At 44.4% G+C, this 18560-nt stretch overlaps 1 protein-coding gene across 3 annotated transcripts in view; it reads left to right on the forward strand.

Moving 5' to 3' along the window:
- LOC137534977 (uncharacterized) overlaps positions 1–18560 on the forward strand; it is a 90485-nt gene that overhangs the window by 32325 nt on the left and 39600 nt on the right. For 2 of the 3 annotated variants that reach the window (XM_068256730.1, XM_068256731.1), the window contains exons 2-8: positions 7527–7643; positions 7757–7927; positions 8057–8099; positions 8221–8318; positions 8437–9427; positions 15446–15543; positions 15668–15797. In XM_068256730.1, coding sequence (XP_068112831.1) covers positions 7527–7643; positions 7757–7927; positions 8057–8099; positions 8221–8318; positions 8437–9427; positions 15446–15543; positions 15668–15797 — 1648 coding nt within the window. The remainder of the gene's footprint in view (positions 1–7526; positions 7644–7756; positions 7928–8056; positions 8100–8220; positions 8319–8436; positions 9428–15445; positions 15544–15667; positions 15798–18560) is intronic. The other variant, XM_068256732.1, reaches the window with a different exon arrangement.

The following is an 18560-nucleotide window of genomic DNA, read 5'->3' on the forward strand; positions in this document are numbered from 1 at the left end:
ACCTAAACTGGGGGCTACTATACTGGGGGCAGCTAAACGGGGGGGGGGGGGGCACTATACTACCTAAACTGGAGGCCACTATACTACCTAAACTGGGGGCCACTATACTACCTAAACTTGGGGCCACTATACTAGCTATACTGGGACCACTATACTGGGGGCAGCAAAACGGGGGGCCGCTATACTAGCTACACTGGACCTGGGGGTCACTATACTAGCTATTATGGGGGCAACTATGGGGGCCACTATATTACCTATACGGGGGGGGGGGAGCACCATACCAGCTACAATGGAGGCTACACTGGGGGCAATTATACTATCTAAACTGTGGGCCACTATACTACCTATACTGGAGGGCAGCTGTACGGGGGCCACTATACTACCTACACTGGGAGCAGCAACACTACCTACATTGGGGGCAGCAGCTATGCTGCCTATACTGGGGGCAACTGCTAGCTACCTATACTGGGGGCAATGGTGGCACCGGGGGGGGGGGGGTGCTTTGGGTGCTGAAGCACCCCCTAAAATTCTCCAAGCACCCCCCAGTGTGAACTGACTTTCGGCATCTAATAGATGCCGTGTCAGTTCACCGCAGAGCAGGGCTATGGTAAAATGTCTGAAGCCCTGCTCTGGAGACTTTGGGAGTTTCAGTTGCTGGCTGCAGAGGATCGTGGGAGCTGCGCACCGGACGGAGGCCGGAACAGGAGCTCTGCTGCAGGTGAGTAAATGTTTTTTTTTTATTTATATTAGCAGCCAGGTGTAGCGTTTATGTCCTGGCCAGGTCTGCTACACGATTGAAGGGTTTTCTGGACTGGTCTGCCACACGTTTGCATGTATTTTCTGGTCAAATCTGCTACATGATTGCATGTATTTTCTGGGCAAATCTGCCGACATGATTGCATGTATTTTCTGGGCAAATCTGCCGACATGATTGCATGTATTTTCTGGGCAAATCTGCCGACATGATTGCATGTATTTTCTGGGCAAATCTGCCGACATGATTCCATGTATTTTCTGGGCAAATCTGCTGACATGATTGAACTTATTCTCTGGGCAAATCTGCCGACATGATTGAACGTATTCTCTGGGCAAATCTGCACACATTACGTTTATTTTCTTGAGAAAACCTGCACAAATATGTGAATTTTCTGGGGAAAGGGTCACCAAACCTTGAGTCCACTGTCTTTGCGTTGCACTTTTAACCTCCCTGGCGGTTAATTTTTTTTGCCAAATTGGCAAAAATCCTTTTTTTTTTTATTTTTTTTTTTTGTTTCATGTAAAGCTACCAGAGTGGTAGCTACATGAAACACCACTAGAGGGCGCATGTGTCCCTCTAGTGCGATCGTCGCCGGCATCAATAGCAAACAGGGGAACGCGTATATAACGCGTTCCCCTGTTTGGCTTCTCCTGACGCCATGGCGACGATCGGGATGACGTCATGGACGTCAGCCGACGTCCTACCGTCAGGCGCACCCGATCCAGCCCATAGCGCTGCCCGGAACTCATTGGTCCGGGCAGCGCAGTGCTCTGGCGGGGGGTCCCTCTTTCGCCGCTGCGTGCGGCCGATCACCGCAGAGCGGCGGCGATCAAGCTGTGCGCGCGGCTAGCAAAGTGCTGGCTGCGCGCACAGCACTTTGAGTGGGGCGAATCGCCCCAGTAGAGCCAAAGAAATCCTCCTGCGCGGCATAGCCCGAGCTCAGCTTGGGCTTACCGCCAGGGAGGTTAAAGGGAACCCGAGGTGAGAATAATATTTAGGCTGCCATATTTATCTCCTTTTAAGCAATATCAGTTGCCTGGCTGCCGTGCTGGTCCTCTGCCTCTAATTCTTTCAATCATAGACCCTGAACAAGCATGCTTGTTTCTGGTGTGATTCAGTTCGCTACTGCAGCCAAATAGATCAGCAAGGCAACTAGTATTGTTTAAAAGGAGATAAATATGGCAGCCTACATATCACTCTCACCCGGGTTCACGGTAAATTACAGTTAGCTCCGCCCTCATCCGGTCATGGCCACGCCCATTTTTTTGCTTGCCCATGTTACAGCGCCACCCATTTTTTGCCCCTTTACTTTTTTTGGGGGGTGGGGGGTCGTATAATACCCAGCACCGGGTTTCAAATGCCCTAGGTACGCCACTGGCCAACGCCCATTTTTTGCCGCGGCACGACGCATGTTACAACTACACCCATTTTTTGTTAGCTATACTGGTGCCACTATACTATACTAAGGGCCAACTTTAGGGGGGGGGGAGCGAGCCTACACCTGGCATTACCCGCCGTGTCACGTTTAGCATGCCACATTTGCTGTGTTTTTTTTTTTCGTGGGGGGGTGTCTTTTTAATACCCAGCACCGGGTGTCAAATGCTCTAGGTACGCCACTGTCTGAGGGCACAAATAACTACCTAATACTGCTATCTTGGGCACACACAGTTACCCAATACTGTTATCCGGGGGCACACACAGCTACCTAATATTGCTATCTGGGCACACACAGCTACCTAATACTGTTATCCAGGGGCACACGCAGCTACCTAATGTGGCTATATGTAGGACACACACAGCTAATACTGCTACCTGGGGGCGCACACAGCTACTTAATTCTACTATCTTGGGGCACACACGGCTACCTGATCCTGCTATCTGGGAGGGACAAACTGCTACCTAGTACTATCTGAGGGCACACACTGATACCCAAAACTGCTATCTGGGGGGGGGGGGGGGCACACACAGCTACCTAATATTGCTATTTGGGAGGCACACACAGCTACCTAATACAGCTATTTGGGAGGCACACAGAACTACCTAATATTGCTATCTGGGGGAACACACAACTACCTGATACTGCTATCCGGGGGCACACACAGCTACCGAATACTGCTATCTGGGGGCACACACAGCTACAGAATACTGCTATCTGGGGGCACACACAGCTACCTAATAATGCTATCTAGAGGCAGAAACAGATACCCAATACTGCTATCTGGGGACACACAGCTATCTAATACTGCTATCTGGGGGTACCAAGGACCAATTTCTGCTTTCAGGGGTTGGGAGTTATATCATTCTACAGTGCAGAAGCCGCGGCTGGAGAGATAGGGAGAAGGCAAGGCAGCCACAGCAGCTCAGTAAGGGGTCCTGTCCAGCCTGACTGAGAAATAAAGGGGCTGCCACAGTAACATCCTGCTGCCATTTACCCTGATTCTGTTGAGGCTGTTTCTATGGATAAAGTGATTTTTCTAAGCTAATTTTGTGCTGCACATCCCACTGACTGTAATTTAGCGTAAGGTTTTCAGTTTATTACTTAGTGGGTGAGGAGAGCTGTTAATGCAGGGACAGGAAGGGGAGGAGCCACAGACAGGAAGTTATAGAGGAGGAAGTAGAGAGGAGACTTTGCTGGTACTGGCAACAAAGGAGGTAATCATTATTATTTCGTATTTACATATCGCTGACATCTTCCCTAGGGCTGTAACGAGTGTATTGTAAATTATTATATGCAGATATATATTGTATGCAGATATCATAGTACCGGAAGGATTAATATACCCTGTAACACTCTTGCCTCTTCCCCATCACCAGCTGCTGCTACATATACACTGTACAGAGACTACTGATCCCTTCCCATCATCTCTGCACCACAGGAGCTTACACTCTAATGTCCTCATCACAGTCATACACTATTATTAATGTACATTTTTATAGCTCTAACATATTCTGCAGCGCTGTACAGATATCACTGATCCCTTCCCATCAGTCTCTGCATTAGAGGAGCTTAAACTCTAATGTCCTCACCACAGTCACACACAATTATTATTATTATTATTATTATTATAATAATACATTTATCTAGCTCTGACATATTCCACAGCGCTGTATGGAGATCACTGATTCATTACCATCCGTCTCTGCACCAGAGAAGCTTACACTCCAATGTCCTCACCACAGTCACACACTAATATTATTATTACATATTAATATAGCTCTGACATATCTCACAGCACTGTCCAGAGATCAGTGATCCATTCCCATCCATCTCTGCACCACAGGAGCTTACACTCTACCGTCCTCATCACAGTCTCACACACTATTATTATTATTATACATTTCTACAGCTCTGACATATTCCGCAGCGCTGTACAGAGATCACTGATCCATTCCCATCATCTCTACACCCCAGAAGCTTACACTGTAATATCCTCACCACAGTCACAGACTATTATTATAATAATACATTTATATAGCTCTGACATATTCCACAGCGCTGTACAGAGATCACTGATCCATTCCCATCATCTCTGCACCAGAGGAGCTTCCACTCTAAATGGTCTCACCACAGTCACAAAGGGAATCTGATGTGAAAATAAACATATGAGATAGTGAATTGTATGTGTAGCACAGCTTATGCTGGGAACACACGATACTATTTTTCAGTTCGATTCTCCGCTTGATTGATTTACCAATTGATTCTTCGTTCGATTCTCTTATCTTTCACTAGTTTTTCTTATCTTTTTTTCCATTCACTTCTATGAGAAATCGAGCGGTAAAACAATCCAGTGGAATATCTGACATGCCGGAATTTATCAATCGAACGCATCTGTCGTGCGGGAAAACGAAACGTGTGTTCCCAGCATTAGAAATAGAGCATTAATAGCAAAGATATGAGTCTTATATTGTTCCCAGTATGGGAAGAGATAAGAAACTTCAGTTATCTATGCAGTAGAGCTTCCCTGAGCTCTCTGATCAAACTTGGTCAGAAACAGTGCTATTGTGAAGTGCTGTTCTGAAACACTTACACATCAAAGAAACAGTGAACAGATAAGATTTCAGGCGCAGTGCACACCACACCCGCTAGCAGATCCGCAAAACGCTAGAGGTTTTTGGAGCAGATTTCAGAACCATTCTAGGCATGTTTAGAGACGTTTTCTAACCAAGCCTAGCGTTTTTTGGAGCGTTTTTGTGTAGCAGATTACAAATATTGTTGCTCTGATCTAGCGTTTTTCAGAGCAGTTTGAGCTTTTGCTATACTTTACATTGAGGCAGAAATGCTTTTGCAAACCGCAAAAATGCTGCAGAAGCCACATTTGCGGTTTGCTAAAAAACCTCAAATCCCTGGTGTGCACCATCCCATTGAAATACATTAGCCAAGCGTTTTCACAGGCGAAAGCGGTTTGGAAAACGTTACAAAAACTGCTCGGTGTGCACCAGGCCTTACTGCAGAGAAGTTCAAAGGGTCATTAGCTCTGCTCTGTTACATAGTTTAAAATGCAGCGTGTAGTGTATAAATTGCAAATATTAGAGAAAGATGCAATTTTAAGTGAAAAAGAAAAAACTGAAAATAAAAATGCGACTCTTTTCTTTGCTACTTGTGTTCTATTAATTATCTGTACTTCACATTTCATTCATTATATCATAAAACCATAGTTTTTTTCGCTTCAGTGTCTCTTTAAGATCAGAATCAGTGTATTCGCCGAGTACGACAGGCATCGCACCCGGAATTTTTTGTAGTACACACGGCATAGAAAAGTTTAGAGTTACATGTGAAAGGGGCATTTAGACAATAGACAGACAGAGATATAGAGAATGCAAGATAAAAACTGATAATAACAACTATATTGTTTAACCAGCTGAGCGGTCTGGACGAGCTCAGCTCGTCCAACACCGCCAGCGGCTGCCGCTCAGGCCCTGCTGGGCCGATTTTAATGAAATAAAAAGCAGCACACGCAGCCGGCACTTTGCCAGCCGCGTGTGCTGCCTGATCGCCGCCGCTCTGCGGCGATTCGCCGCGAGCAGCGGCGAAAGAGGGTCCCCCCAGCCGCCTGAGCCCAGCGTAGCCGGAACAAAAAGTTCCGGCCAGCGCTAAGGGCTGGATCGGAGGCGGCTGACGTCAGGACGTCGGCTGACGTCGATGACGTCACTCCGCTCGTCGCTATGGCGACGATATAAGCAAAACAAGGAAGGCCGCTCATTGCGGCCTTCCTTGTTTATTCTGGGCGCCGGAGGCGATCGGAAGATCGCCTCCGGAGCGCCCTCTAGTGGGCTTTCATGCAGCCAACTTTCAGTTGGCTGCATGAAATAGTTTTTTTTTTATTTAAAAAAAACCCTCCCGCAGCCACCCTGGCGATTTAATCAGAATGCCAGGGTGGTTAAGCAGCAGCGAGATTACATAACATGCATAACTTGATAAAGGGTGCAACTTGATTTGGGCCGCAGTGCGAGACTATCGTGTTTCCCGAGGGTGGTAGCTCGAGTTCAGCAGGCGGACGGCTTGGGGAAAGAAAGTATTTAAATGTCTGGAGGTCTTGGTAGATGGGCATGCTGGGAGTTGTAGTTTTACAATGCTACCAATCTAAACAAAGGTCTTCTATATTTCTGCTATATATGGCAGCCTCATTGTTTTGGACCATAAAGTCATAACTAATGTTGCAGTATTTGTTCTTTGTGAAATGTATTATTTGTGAAGCTAACACTGTCCTGCTGGCCTATCTCCTGTATATCCGTGGTGTGCAGTATGTGACTTGAGACTCCTATCAATCCTTATCAAATGTTGTCTATTTTTTCCCTGTTTAAATCATCAGCGGGTTTCATTGCTGTCTGTGTCACTACAAAGCTATGTTACACACTTGCACTGCTCTTCGAAGACATAACAAGCTGTTTAGGTAATACCTTTAATGATTAACTGTACAATATTTCCTTGCAAGCTTTTGAAACGTTAAGCTTCTTCTTCAGGCATGATACAGAGCTTGGTCTGAACCTTGTGATTTAATGCAGCAGTTATCATGTGGGTGTCTCATCGGGTGATGCAAAAGTGTGCATGTAGCTGGAAGTGTTAGTAGTGGTTTTATAGCTGACTGTCTGTCACTGGCAAGCTATGGTGCATACTTGTACTGGCCTTGTGGTGTAATGCATCAGTTGTCATGTGGGTGTCTCATCGGGTGTCCTCACCACAGTCACACACTATTATTATTATTATACATTTATATAGCTGTGACATATTCCACGGTGATATACAGAAATCACTGATCCATTCCCATCAGTCTCTGCACCAGAGGAGCTTACACTCTAATCTCCTCACCACAGTCACACACACAGGCACAAGATATACATTTCATATGGTAGTGTATATACTACAATGAAAACATTTTTCTTATTAAACATAAAACAGCCTCATTGACTACTAAATATCTCTCTATCTATCTATCTATCTATCTATCTATCTATCTATAGCTCCATATAAAACAGGCAATTGTTTCAGAGACAAATCACAAATCCTGACGTGTGTTTTATGGAACGGCATCCGCTTCTTCAGAGGTAAGTAATAACTTCAGCTGTGCTGCACATTGGCTGAGACAATGTCACTGAAGCACAGAAAATGGGTATACAGCTTGGTAGATGACAATTTCATAAGTGGTTCCTACATAGGTGTCACCAGAATAGTGACCTGGGACTCCTCCTCCTTTGTATCTCCAAGTCAGGGCAGACGTGTGTGGCTTCCTGATCTACGATTTTTCTACCTATTTTTATTATGCTTCTACAGGGAAAGGCCTTTACAATAAATCACATGAACACATCACTGAGGATGGAGGACTGGAGTCACATGACCGAGAGGATATTAGACCTCACCCTGGAGGTCATCCGACTGGTGACCGGAGAGGTGAGGAGGATTCTGGGAAGTTTATATGACATCTCTATTGACACAGCTCACTGGAGAGGTGAGGAGGATTCTGGGAATGTACACAGTGACTGTTATTGTATATGTTTGTACAGAATTATAAAATAGTGAAGGAGACATCTGGTGAACTACTGACACCCAGCAGCCATCGCCATGGACCATCCACCATCACAGAGTGGCCACCTCACTCCCTGATATCTGAGAGAAAGAATGTGAAGAAGATTGTACAAGTCATCAAAAAGATGATGGAGCTGCTGACAGGAAAGGTGAGCAGTGCTGGGAATTATGGGACATTATCCAGCAGCAGCAGGGGATGTGCTTGTATGGTAACTGTATCACTGTGTATTCAGTTTCCTATAAGGTGTCAGAATGTCTCTGTCTATTTCTCCATGCAGGAGTGGCAATACTTAGAAAATCAGCTGCCAATTGCATCACTGGGTAAGAGGAGACTGTCACTTCTTGTAGAGGAGAGAGCAGTAAGAAGGGTCCACCTAGATTTCCAATCATCTGATAATCACAAAGAGACAATGTATACAGTCAGTGTGTGTATTTTTTATAGATGGTGCCAATAACGGAAAACGACTAGAGAGATATACAGGTCCTCTTTATCCCCAAGATTGTCCACAGGAAGATCACACCACCCCCCACTATTATCAGGTAGATTTAACTGAGAGACTTAAACTCTCCAAACTTTGTAGAAAAAAGGCGTTTCATGTGATCTCAGATTATTATTGCTTACAACTCAAAATATTATTTTCTTTGACTTTGTTTTTAGGGTAACAAACCAGCTGAATTGAAAGTGTATATTGAAGAGGAAGGAGAAACTGATATGAAGTCTGAACATCAGATTATGGAAGAAGGTGAAATGACAATTAAAGAAGAAGAAGAAGAGACGTATGTGAGGAGTGATCAGCTGACTATGGAGGAGGGTGACATGATGAGGACAAGTAAAGAAGAAGAAGAGACGTATGTGAGGAGTGATCAGCAGTCTATGGAGGAGGATGACATGATGGGGACAAGTGAAGAAGAAGAAACGTATGTGAGGAGTGATCAGCTGACTACGGAGGGGGGTGACATGATGGGGACAAGTAAAGAAGAAGAGACATATGTGAGGAGTGATCAGCAGACTACGGAAGGGGGTGACATGATGGGGACAAGTAAAGAAGAAGAAGAGACGTGTGTGAGGAGTGATCAGCAGTGTATGAAGGAGGGTGACATGATGAGGACAATTAAAAAGGAAGACGAAGAGACATATGTGAGGAGTGATCAGCAGTCTATGGAGGAGGGTGACATGATGGGGACAAGTAAAGAAGAAGAAATGTATGTGAGGAGTGATCAGCTGACTACGGAGGGGGGTGACATGATGGGGACAAGTAAAGAAGAAGAGACATATGTGAGGAGTGATCAGCAGACTACGGAAGGGGGTGACATGATGGGGACAAGTAAAGAAGAAGAAGAGACGTGTGTGAGGAGTGATCAGCTGTGTATGAAGGAGGGTGACATGATGAGGACAATTAAAAAGGAAGAAGAAGAGACATATGTGAGGAGTGATCCGCAGTCTATGGAGGGGGATGACATGATGAGGACAAGTAAAGATGAAGAAGAGACTTATGTGAGGGGTGATCAGCAGTCTATGGAGGAGGGTGACATGATGAGGACAAGTAAAGAAGAAGAGCCGTATGTGAGGATTGATCAGCTGACTATGGAGGAGGGTGACATGATGGGGACAATTAAAGAAGAGGAATGTTCTCTGGACATCAGCTCAGGTGAAGTAATGAACAGATAATTCTGAAATTGTTTACATTACCGTCTGATGAGACTGAATAATTGTTAGATGAGAAAGGATTAAGGGCCCTTTCACACTGAGGCGGTGCAGTGCATCAAGCTGACGCACTGCTACTGCACTCCAATGAAACCTTATGGGGAAAAACACATTACTTGCCTCGCGGAGGGCCGTAAGTCCTCAATCTGCCGCGTTACAAAACTACGTTACCGCGCATACTTGTGTCGCTCTGCGTCGGACTGAAAGGCGTGTAAGTCTATGGTGATGCATTGTTTTAAAAATAATGGCGGTACGGTGCGCATGCGCAGAAGCGTATTTTTACAATGCGTTTCCGTACACTTCCGTATTTCAAATACAGGGAGTGACTGCAACCGTATGTAATTTCCTGTTTGGTCGGATGCTAGAAGGAGAATATCCTGTACTAACGCGGTATTCCCTGAATACTTTGGTGGTGCGGCAAGCTCGCCGCATCACTGTTTGTAGTGTGGAACCGGCTTAAAGGGCAACCGAGGTGACATGATGAAATAACGTGTATGTACAGTGCCAAGCACACAAATGACTATGCTGTGTTCCTTTTTTTTTCTTTCTTTGTCTGGAGACGTTTAACATCAGGCATGCAAGTGACAATTTCTGCCCGGGTCGGACTGGGTTAGACTGTAGCATAACATTCACTGATAAGTAACTGCAGCCATAAAACACTTTCCTGTCAGTAAATGGCTTCTGAGAGCAGGAAACGGATAAGGGCTAATAGTTTATAGATTTGAGCTCTGGCATACTTCAATGAAAGTGTAATTGAGCAGAGACAAGGGAACACTAACATCCTAAAAACTAGATTTGAATGTAAACTAAAACTTTGAGATATCTAAAAAAGTAATTTTTAGGAGGAGGAGGATAAATACATTTGTTTATCTCATCAGTTTATTTTCACCTCGGATATCCTTTAAGGGTAGGGCTACTTAGATGTAAAGTGAAGCAGCCTCAATAGATGATGGTTTCAGGAAATTGTTAGGTATTAGAGGGATTGGGATGGGCCAGACAAGTCGGGGTGTAAACAGATTAGGCAGTGCTGGTGAAGGGAGAAGAGCAACAATTTTCTAAATTTTTGAGTTAAATGAAACTGCGCATCTTTGTGCTTATAATTTAACCACTTCCCCACTGCAATTTCCCCTTAAAAACTGGAGCAATTTTCACACATCACGCTTCTCCCATTCATTCTCCAATAACTTTATTGCTACTTATCACACAGAAATAGTCTAGACGTTTTTTTTTTTTTGCTGCAAATTAGGCTGTCATTTTGGTAAGAATTATTTATTTTATATGCATTTCAAAGGAAATAATAAAAAAAAGAAACAAATAATTTATCAGGTGTCAGCCATTATAGATTGAAATAAAATGTGCTATGATAGATAAAACCCACACACTTTATTTTTCCATTTGTCCCGGGTTATTAAAATCTTTAAATTGTATCCCTAGTATAATGTATGTCAACAATATTTTATTTGGAAATAACGGTATATATTTTTTTTCCATTCTGTGTTTCTTTATACTATATCGATAATTACAAGCCCTAATTTGCAAAAATTAAAGTGATAAAATCTTATGACATACATCTTTTTTTTAAAAAGTCCTTAAGGTAACTATTTATGATTTTTTTTTTAATGCTATAGTTTTTTTTTCTTTTTATAACAAGTGTTTTATTTTGGTAACTATAGCAGGGTTGGAACTAAGGGGTTAAAATGAATGGGGGATTTAAAAAAAAATAAAAAATTAACATATGGATATGTATTTGTGTAATTTTATTTTTTGGCCACTAGATGTCCCTACACTATCCTGTGTTCTGAACAACATATAAAAGGCCCATCTCCATTCCTCAGTATAACATCGTAGCAGTAGCACCAACAAATGAGGAGGAGATACTGTGCACCATATGCAGGGTCGGATTTCTGGCAAGGCCACATAGGCCATGGCCTAGGGCACCAGAAATTTAGGGGCGGCTCAGTGAGGGGCAGTAAAGCTGTTTTATGCAGCCATCCCTATCTACAAAGACAGCTTTAACCTTTGAACTCTCTGTCCTGTACTTGTGTCGTCCCTGCAAGACCTGTAAGCTATTTCCTGCAGGTATACATCAGCCTAACTCCATAGCTCCCAACTGGTCCTCTTTCAGAGGGACAGTCCCTTTTTGGCAGTCCTGTCCCTCTGTCCCTATTTCCTCCTCATTTGTCCCTCTTTCAGAACTTTGTCCCACTTTCTATGTAAATATATATATTTCTCTAGTAAAAAGGTGTTTGACTCTAAACTTTATTCCCACCCTTTAAATTGATATATTACTAATTTTAAAATGTTAATATGAAGAAAAATTAACCAGGATAGAAAGTACCAACGTGGTTTGAATTATAAAACAACATATTTTTCTTATGAAATCTTTATGGTGTGCGTGATTAGCGGTGTGATGGGGTATAATCAGGGCTGTGGCAGGGTGTGGCTTAAGTGTCCCTTTTTCTCATTTCAAAAAGTTGGGAGGTATGCTAACTCTCATGGTAACACAATGGGTCCATCATTACGAGATGGCGAACATAACATAAAAGTTCTTAAGGAAAACATAATTTATAATCTATACGCGTATTACTGAAATAGTTATTGTCTGTGACATCCAATGATGGAAAGTAAGTAGAGTTCTCATTGGGGCACGCAGAGATAACAACCATACAGTTGGTATAGTTGGCCTTGGGCGGTAAAAATTACAAATCCGGCCCTGACCATATGATAGCCCCTTCTCCATTCCTCAGTATAACATCATAGTGCCAACATATGAGGAAGAGATACTGTACACCATATGGAAGGCCCATCTCCATTCTTCAGTATAACATCATAGCACCAACAAATGAGGAGGAGATACTGTACACAATATGAAAGGCCCATCTCCATTCCTCAGTATAACATCATAGCACCAACAAATGAGGAGGAGACACTGTACACCATATGAAAGGCCCATTTCTATTCCTCAGTATAACATCATAGTACCAACAAATGAGGAGGAGATACTGTACACCAGGGGTCCCCAACCTTTTTGAGCTCGGGACCCACTATCCCGACCAAAATTTTCTCCGGGGCCCCCCTGGGGGCGGGGGGGAGTGGGCGTGGCTAGTGTCGGCAGCAGCAGCCCCCCCTTTTTTCCCAGATTCCACAGTATAGCAAGTACAGTTAGCCCAGTATAGCAAGTACAGTTACCACACTATAGCAAGTACAGTTAGCCTAGTATAGCAAGTATAGTTACCCCAGTATAGCAAGTACAGTTACCCCAGTATAGCCAGTATAGTTACCCCAGTATAGCAAGTATAGTTACCCCAGTATAGCAAGTATAGTTACCCCAGTATAGCAAGTACAGTTACCACAGTATAGCAAGTACAGTTAGCCTAGTATAGCAAGTACAGTTACCACAGTATAGCAAGTACAGTTACCACAGTATAGCAAGTACAGTTAGCCTAGTATAGCAAGTACAGTTACCACAGTATAGCAAGTACAGTTACCACAGTATAGCAAGTACAGTTACCACAGTATAGCAAGTACAGTTACCACAGTATAGCAAGTACAGTTACCACAGTATAGCAAGTACAGTTAGCCTAGTATAGCAAGTACAGTTAGCCTAGTATAGCAAGTACAGTTAGCCCAGTATAGCAAGTACAGTTAGCCCAGTATAGCAAGTACAGTTACCACACTATAGCAAGTACAGTTAGCCTAGTATAGCAAGTATAGCTATCCCAGTATAGCCACTAGTTACCCCAGTATAGCAAGTACAGTTAGCCTAGTATAGCAAGTACAGTTAGCCTAGTATAGCAAGTACAGTTAGCCTAGTATAGCAAGTACAGTTAGCCTAGTATAGCAAGTATAGTTACCCCAGTATAGCTAGTACAGTTACCACAGTATAGCAAGTACATTCAGCCCAGTATAGCAAGTACAGTTAGCCTAGTATAGCAAGTATAGTTACCCCAGTATAGCTAGTACAGTTACCACAGTATAGCAAGTATAGTTAGCCCAGTATAGCAAGTATAGTTAGCCCAGTATAGCAAGTACAGTTAGCCCAGTATAGCAAGTATAGTTAGCCCAGTATAGCCAGTAGTTACCCCAGTATAGCAAGTATAGTTAGCCCAGTATAGCCAGTAGTTATCCCAGTATAGCAAGTATAGTTAGCCCAGAATAGCAAGTATAATTAGCCCAGAATAGCAAGTATAGTTAGCCCAGTATAGCAAGTATAGTTAGCCCAGTATAGCAAGTATAGTTAGCCCAGTATAGCAAGTATAGTTAGCCCAGTATAGCAAGTACAGTTAGCCCAGTATAGCAAGTATAGTTAGCCCAGTATAGCCAGTAGTTATCCCAGTATAGCAAGTATAGTTAGCCCAGTATAGCAAGTATAGTTAGCCCAGAATAGCAAGTATAGTTAGCCCAGAATAGCAAGTATAGTTAGCCCAGAATAGCAAGTATAGTTAGCCCAGTATAGCAAGTATAGTTAGCCCAGTATAGCAAGTATAGTTAGCCCAGTATAGCAAGTATAGTTAGCCCAGTATAGCAAGTACAGTTATCCCAGTATAGCCAGTAGTTATCCCAGTATAGCAAGTATAGTTAGCCCAGAATAGCAAGTATAGTTAGCCCAGAATAGCAAGTATAATTAGCCCAGTATAGCAAGTATAGTTAGCCCAGTATAGCAAGTATAGTTAGCCCAGTATAGCAAGTATAGTTAGCCCAGTATAGCAAGTACAGTTAGCTCAGTATAGCAAGTATAGTTAGCCCAGTATAGCCAGTAGTTATCCCAGTATAGCAAGTATAGTTAGCCCAGAATAGCAAGTATAGTTAGCCCAGTATAGCAAGTATAGTTAGCCCAGTATAGCAAGTATAGTTAGCCCAGTATAGCAAGTATAGTTAGCCCAGAATAGCAAGTATAGTTAGCCCAGAATAGCAAGTATAGTTAGCCCAGTATAGCAAGTATAGTTAGCCCAGTATAGCAAGTATAGTTAGCCCAGTATAGCAAGTATAGTTAGCCCAGTATAGCAAGTATAGTTAGCCCAGTATAGCAAGTATAGTTAGCCCAGTATAGCAAGTATAGTTAGCCCAGAATAGCAAGTATAGTTAGCCCAGTATAGCAAGTATAGTTAGCCCAGTATCGCTGCCCCAGTGTCGCCAGTACAGTTAGCCCAGTGTAGCCTCTCCTCTCCCCTGCACAGAGAGTGGCCGCCGCTCCTGTTACCTTACGAGCGGGCGGTCGCTTCCTTGTATTCCCCATAGCTCCTCTCCTCTTGCAGCACCTCGTATTACAGCAGCGCTTCCCGCGCGGCTGCTGTAAGGAAGGGTAGGAAATAGGGCAGCGGCTTCCTGTAGCGGCGATCGCCGTTACCATGGGAACGCTGCCCCGCCTCCTTCCTTCCTTACAGCAGTCGCACAGCAAGCGCTGCTGTAATACAAGATGCTTCAAAGAGGAGAGGGGCTATGGGGAATATAAGGAAGAAAGCGGCCGCCCGCTCATAAGGTATCAGGAACGGCGGCCGCTGGGGGGAGAGGGAGAAAGGCCAGATCCGCCGCGGCCCCCCAGAAATCTGCCCAGGTTGGGGACCTCTGCTGTACACCATATGAAAGGTCCATCTCCATTCCCCAGTATAACATCATAGTACCAACAAATAAGGAGGAGATACTGTACACCATATGAAAGGCCCATCTCCATTACTCAGTATAACCTCATAGTACCAACAAATGAGGAGGAGATACTGTACACCATATGAAAGGCCCCATCTCCATTCCTCAGTATAACATAATAGCACCAACAAATGAGGAGGAGATACTGTACACCATATGAAAGGCCCATCTCCATTACTCAGTATAACCTCATAGTACCAACAAATGAGGAAGAGATAAGCCCAGGTTTGTTGAATCCCTTTTGCTACCCTCACTGCAGATGCATGGAGATGTTTGATAATCAGGCTAAATGTAGTCAGTCAGTGTGTGTTTCCTACAGATGGATGCCATAACAGAAACCCACCAGAAAGAAGTACAGGTCCTCTTTATTTCCGCAATTGTGCACAGGAAGATCACAGCTATGCGCTGCAATATCAGGTATTTGGCACTGAAGGTTTACAACTAATGTTTCAAATCTCTGAAATGATATTCTATTATAACGTCTCAATTCATTAATTCTAATGTGTGAAATGTATTTTCTTCTATGATTTTGTGTGTTTAGGCTGAAGAACTGACTGATATAAAAGTTGAGGTGAAAGAAGAAGAAGAGGAGACAGAAGTGACGGGTGGCCGGCAGTGTATGGAGGAGGGGGACATGATGGAGACCAGTGAATTAGGAATGCCAGTTTCAGGTGAAGAAATAACCTTACCTGACCTATTCTATGCGGACACTGAGATCCTCTCCATCCCTAATTAGTTATAAGCTGCTCGCCATTAGTATGAATTATCCTTTAGTCTGGTTTAGTAGATGATGAGCCTCATTTGCAGCAGAGGTAATGTGGCCAAATCATGATATAGTTATTTAGCTGTCGGACTGGGAGCTGGAAAAGCTGGGGAAATCCACTTGCTGTCCAAGCAGCAGTAATCAGGTGTTGCTGCTCACATTGAAGACTTTCTGCAGGGTTTCTGCTGCTTGGCCAGCAGGTGGAGTTCCTCAGTTTTTCCATCTACCAGTCCAACACTGTGTGCAAAGCATGCTGGGATCAGGCAAATCAGAATACCGGGGAGAACACAACATCCGTCACCCCACTTCTCATCCCCCCCCCCCTCCCTTCTTCCCACAGACAGTCACACTTCCCTCTGCTGCACTCACCACTGCCATGTGAGATGCAACATGGTCATAAGAGTTTAGAAAGAACCACCCACATGTGTATTACACCCTCCCATGCTATCTGCAGTGTTGTCACATGACCAGCAGCGCTCCTGTGTGCTCTGTAGCATAGTGATTCCCACACAGTCCAGTGTCTCCATACCAGCCTTGAAGGTGTTTTGTATTGTTAGGCAGCCATGATTACTTTCCATGAAGGTTCAGAAACCTGTGTAGCATGTGTGCAGCATGTGGCTACAGAGGACACGGGTCCACCAGAAGCTCAACACCAATATCTCTCTGGCTGCCAGCTGGATGCAAAAGTAGATCCAACCTTACTGTGGATTGTATTACTGTATTTCTGTAACTCTTTCTCTGTCTCTTTTCTCTCCAATTCACTTTCACCATTTACCTTCTGTTTAGCTATACTCCTTCCCTTTCCTTCTCAGCTTTCTACATACTACAACATTCCCACCTCCATCTCCACCACTTTCATCTCTGCCTGTATATGTTACAAGTCTTGCAACTCCTTACCAACTTCTCTTTTTACCACCTGTCTTCACCATGTCTGCTTCTACAACCTTTGTCTCCATCATCTCTAATTCTGCAACTTGTGTATCCACAAGATCTCTCTCCACCACCTTTGTCTCCACCAACTTTCCTTCTACCTATGTCTCCACCAGTGTGCCGTCTACTACCTCTGTCTCTACTAACTTCTACTGCCAACCCTGTTTCCACCAGCTCTCCTTCTACCACGTTTGTCTCCAATGTCTCTTTTTCTAACGTCTCTGTTTCCACTAAGTCCTTCTACCACCTCCATTTCCACCAACTCTCCCTCTACCAGCTCTGTATTGACCAACTCTCCTTCTACCTATGTCTCCACCAGTGTGCTGTCTACTACCTCTGTCTCTACTAACTCTTCTACTGCCAACCGTTTCCACCAGCTCTCCTTCTACCACTTGTCTCTACCAGCTCTCCTACCACATTTGTCTCCAATGGCTCTTTTTCTAACATCTCTGTCTCCACTAAGTCCTTCTACCACCTCCATTTCCACCAACTCTCCCTCTACCAGCTCTGTATTGACCAACTCTCCTTCTACTACGTCTTTCTCCACTAGCTCTCCTTCTACATCCTCTGTCTCCACAAGCGCTCCCTCTACCACCTCTCTCTCCACCCGCTCTCCTTTTACCACCAACTTTCCTTCTGCCACCAATGTTTCCACCAGCTCTCCCACCTCATATTTCTGTCTTCACCAACTCCTACCGCCTCGGTCTCCTCCAACTCCTTCCACCACATTTGTCTCCACCAACTCTCCTTATACCACCTCTGAATTGACCAACTTTCCTTCTACCACCTCTGTCTCCACCAGCTCTCCTTCTACATCCTCTGTCTCCACCAGCTCTCCCTCTACTACCTCTCTCTTCTACCACATCTTTCTCCACTGACTCTCCTACCATCTCTGTCTCCACAACCTCTCCTTCTACCACATGTTTCATCACCAACTCTCCCTCTACCACCTAGAGGATCAACAGGTTAGCCAGGAAACTGGTATAGCTTAAAAAGGAAATAAATACGGCAGCCTCCTTGTCCCTCTCACTTCAGTTGTCCTTTAAGTCTAGAGAATAATGCAGCATTTGTGGCACAAGGGACATTTGTGTTTTTAGTAAGCCTTTGAGTCATCATGTGTGGGGAATTCTCAGCCTTGATTCCTATATTTACAGTGTTGCCCATAATTATTCATATCCCTGGCAAATTTTGACTTAAAGGGATACTGTAGGGGGGTCGGGTGGAAATGAGCTGAACTTACCCGGGGCTTCTAATGGTCCCCCGCAGACATCCTGTGCCCGCGCAGCCACTCACCGATGCTCCGACCCCGCCTCCGGTTCACTTCTGGAATTTCTGACTTTAAAGTCAGAAAACCACTGCGCCTGCGTTGCCGTGTCCTCGATCCCACTGATGTCATCAAAAGCGCACAGCGCAGGCCCAGTATGGTCTGTGTCTGCGCAGTACACTCCTGGTGACATCAGCGGGAGCGAGGACACGGCAACGCAGGCGCAGTGGTTTTCTGACTTTAAAGTCAGAAATTCCAGAAGTGAACCGGAGGCGGGGCCGGAGCATTGGGGAGTGGCTGTGCCAACACAGGATGTCTGCGGAGGACCATTAGAAGCTCCGGGTAAGTTCAGCTCATTTTCCCCCGACTCCCCCTACAGTATCCCTTTAAAAGTTACTTTTATCCAACCAGCAAGTCGTTTTTTTGATGGGAAATAATATAGGTGTCTCCCAAAAGATAATAAGACGATGTACGAGA

The sequence above is a fragment of the Hyperolius riggenbachi genome, chromosome 10, assembly GCF_040937935.1.
Source record: "Hyperolius riggenbachi isolate aHypRig1 chromosome 10, aHypRig1.pri, whole genome shotgun sequence".
Classification (NCBI taxonomy): Eukaryota; Metazoa; Chordata; class Amphibia; order Anura; family Hyperoliidae; genus Hyperolius; species Hyperolius riggenbachi.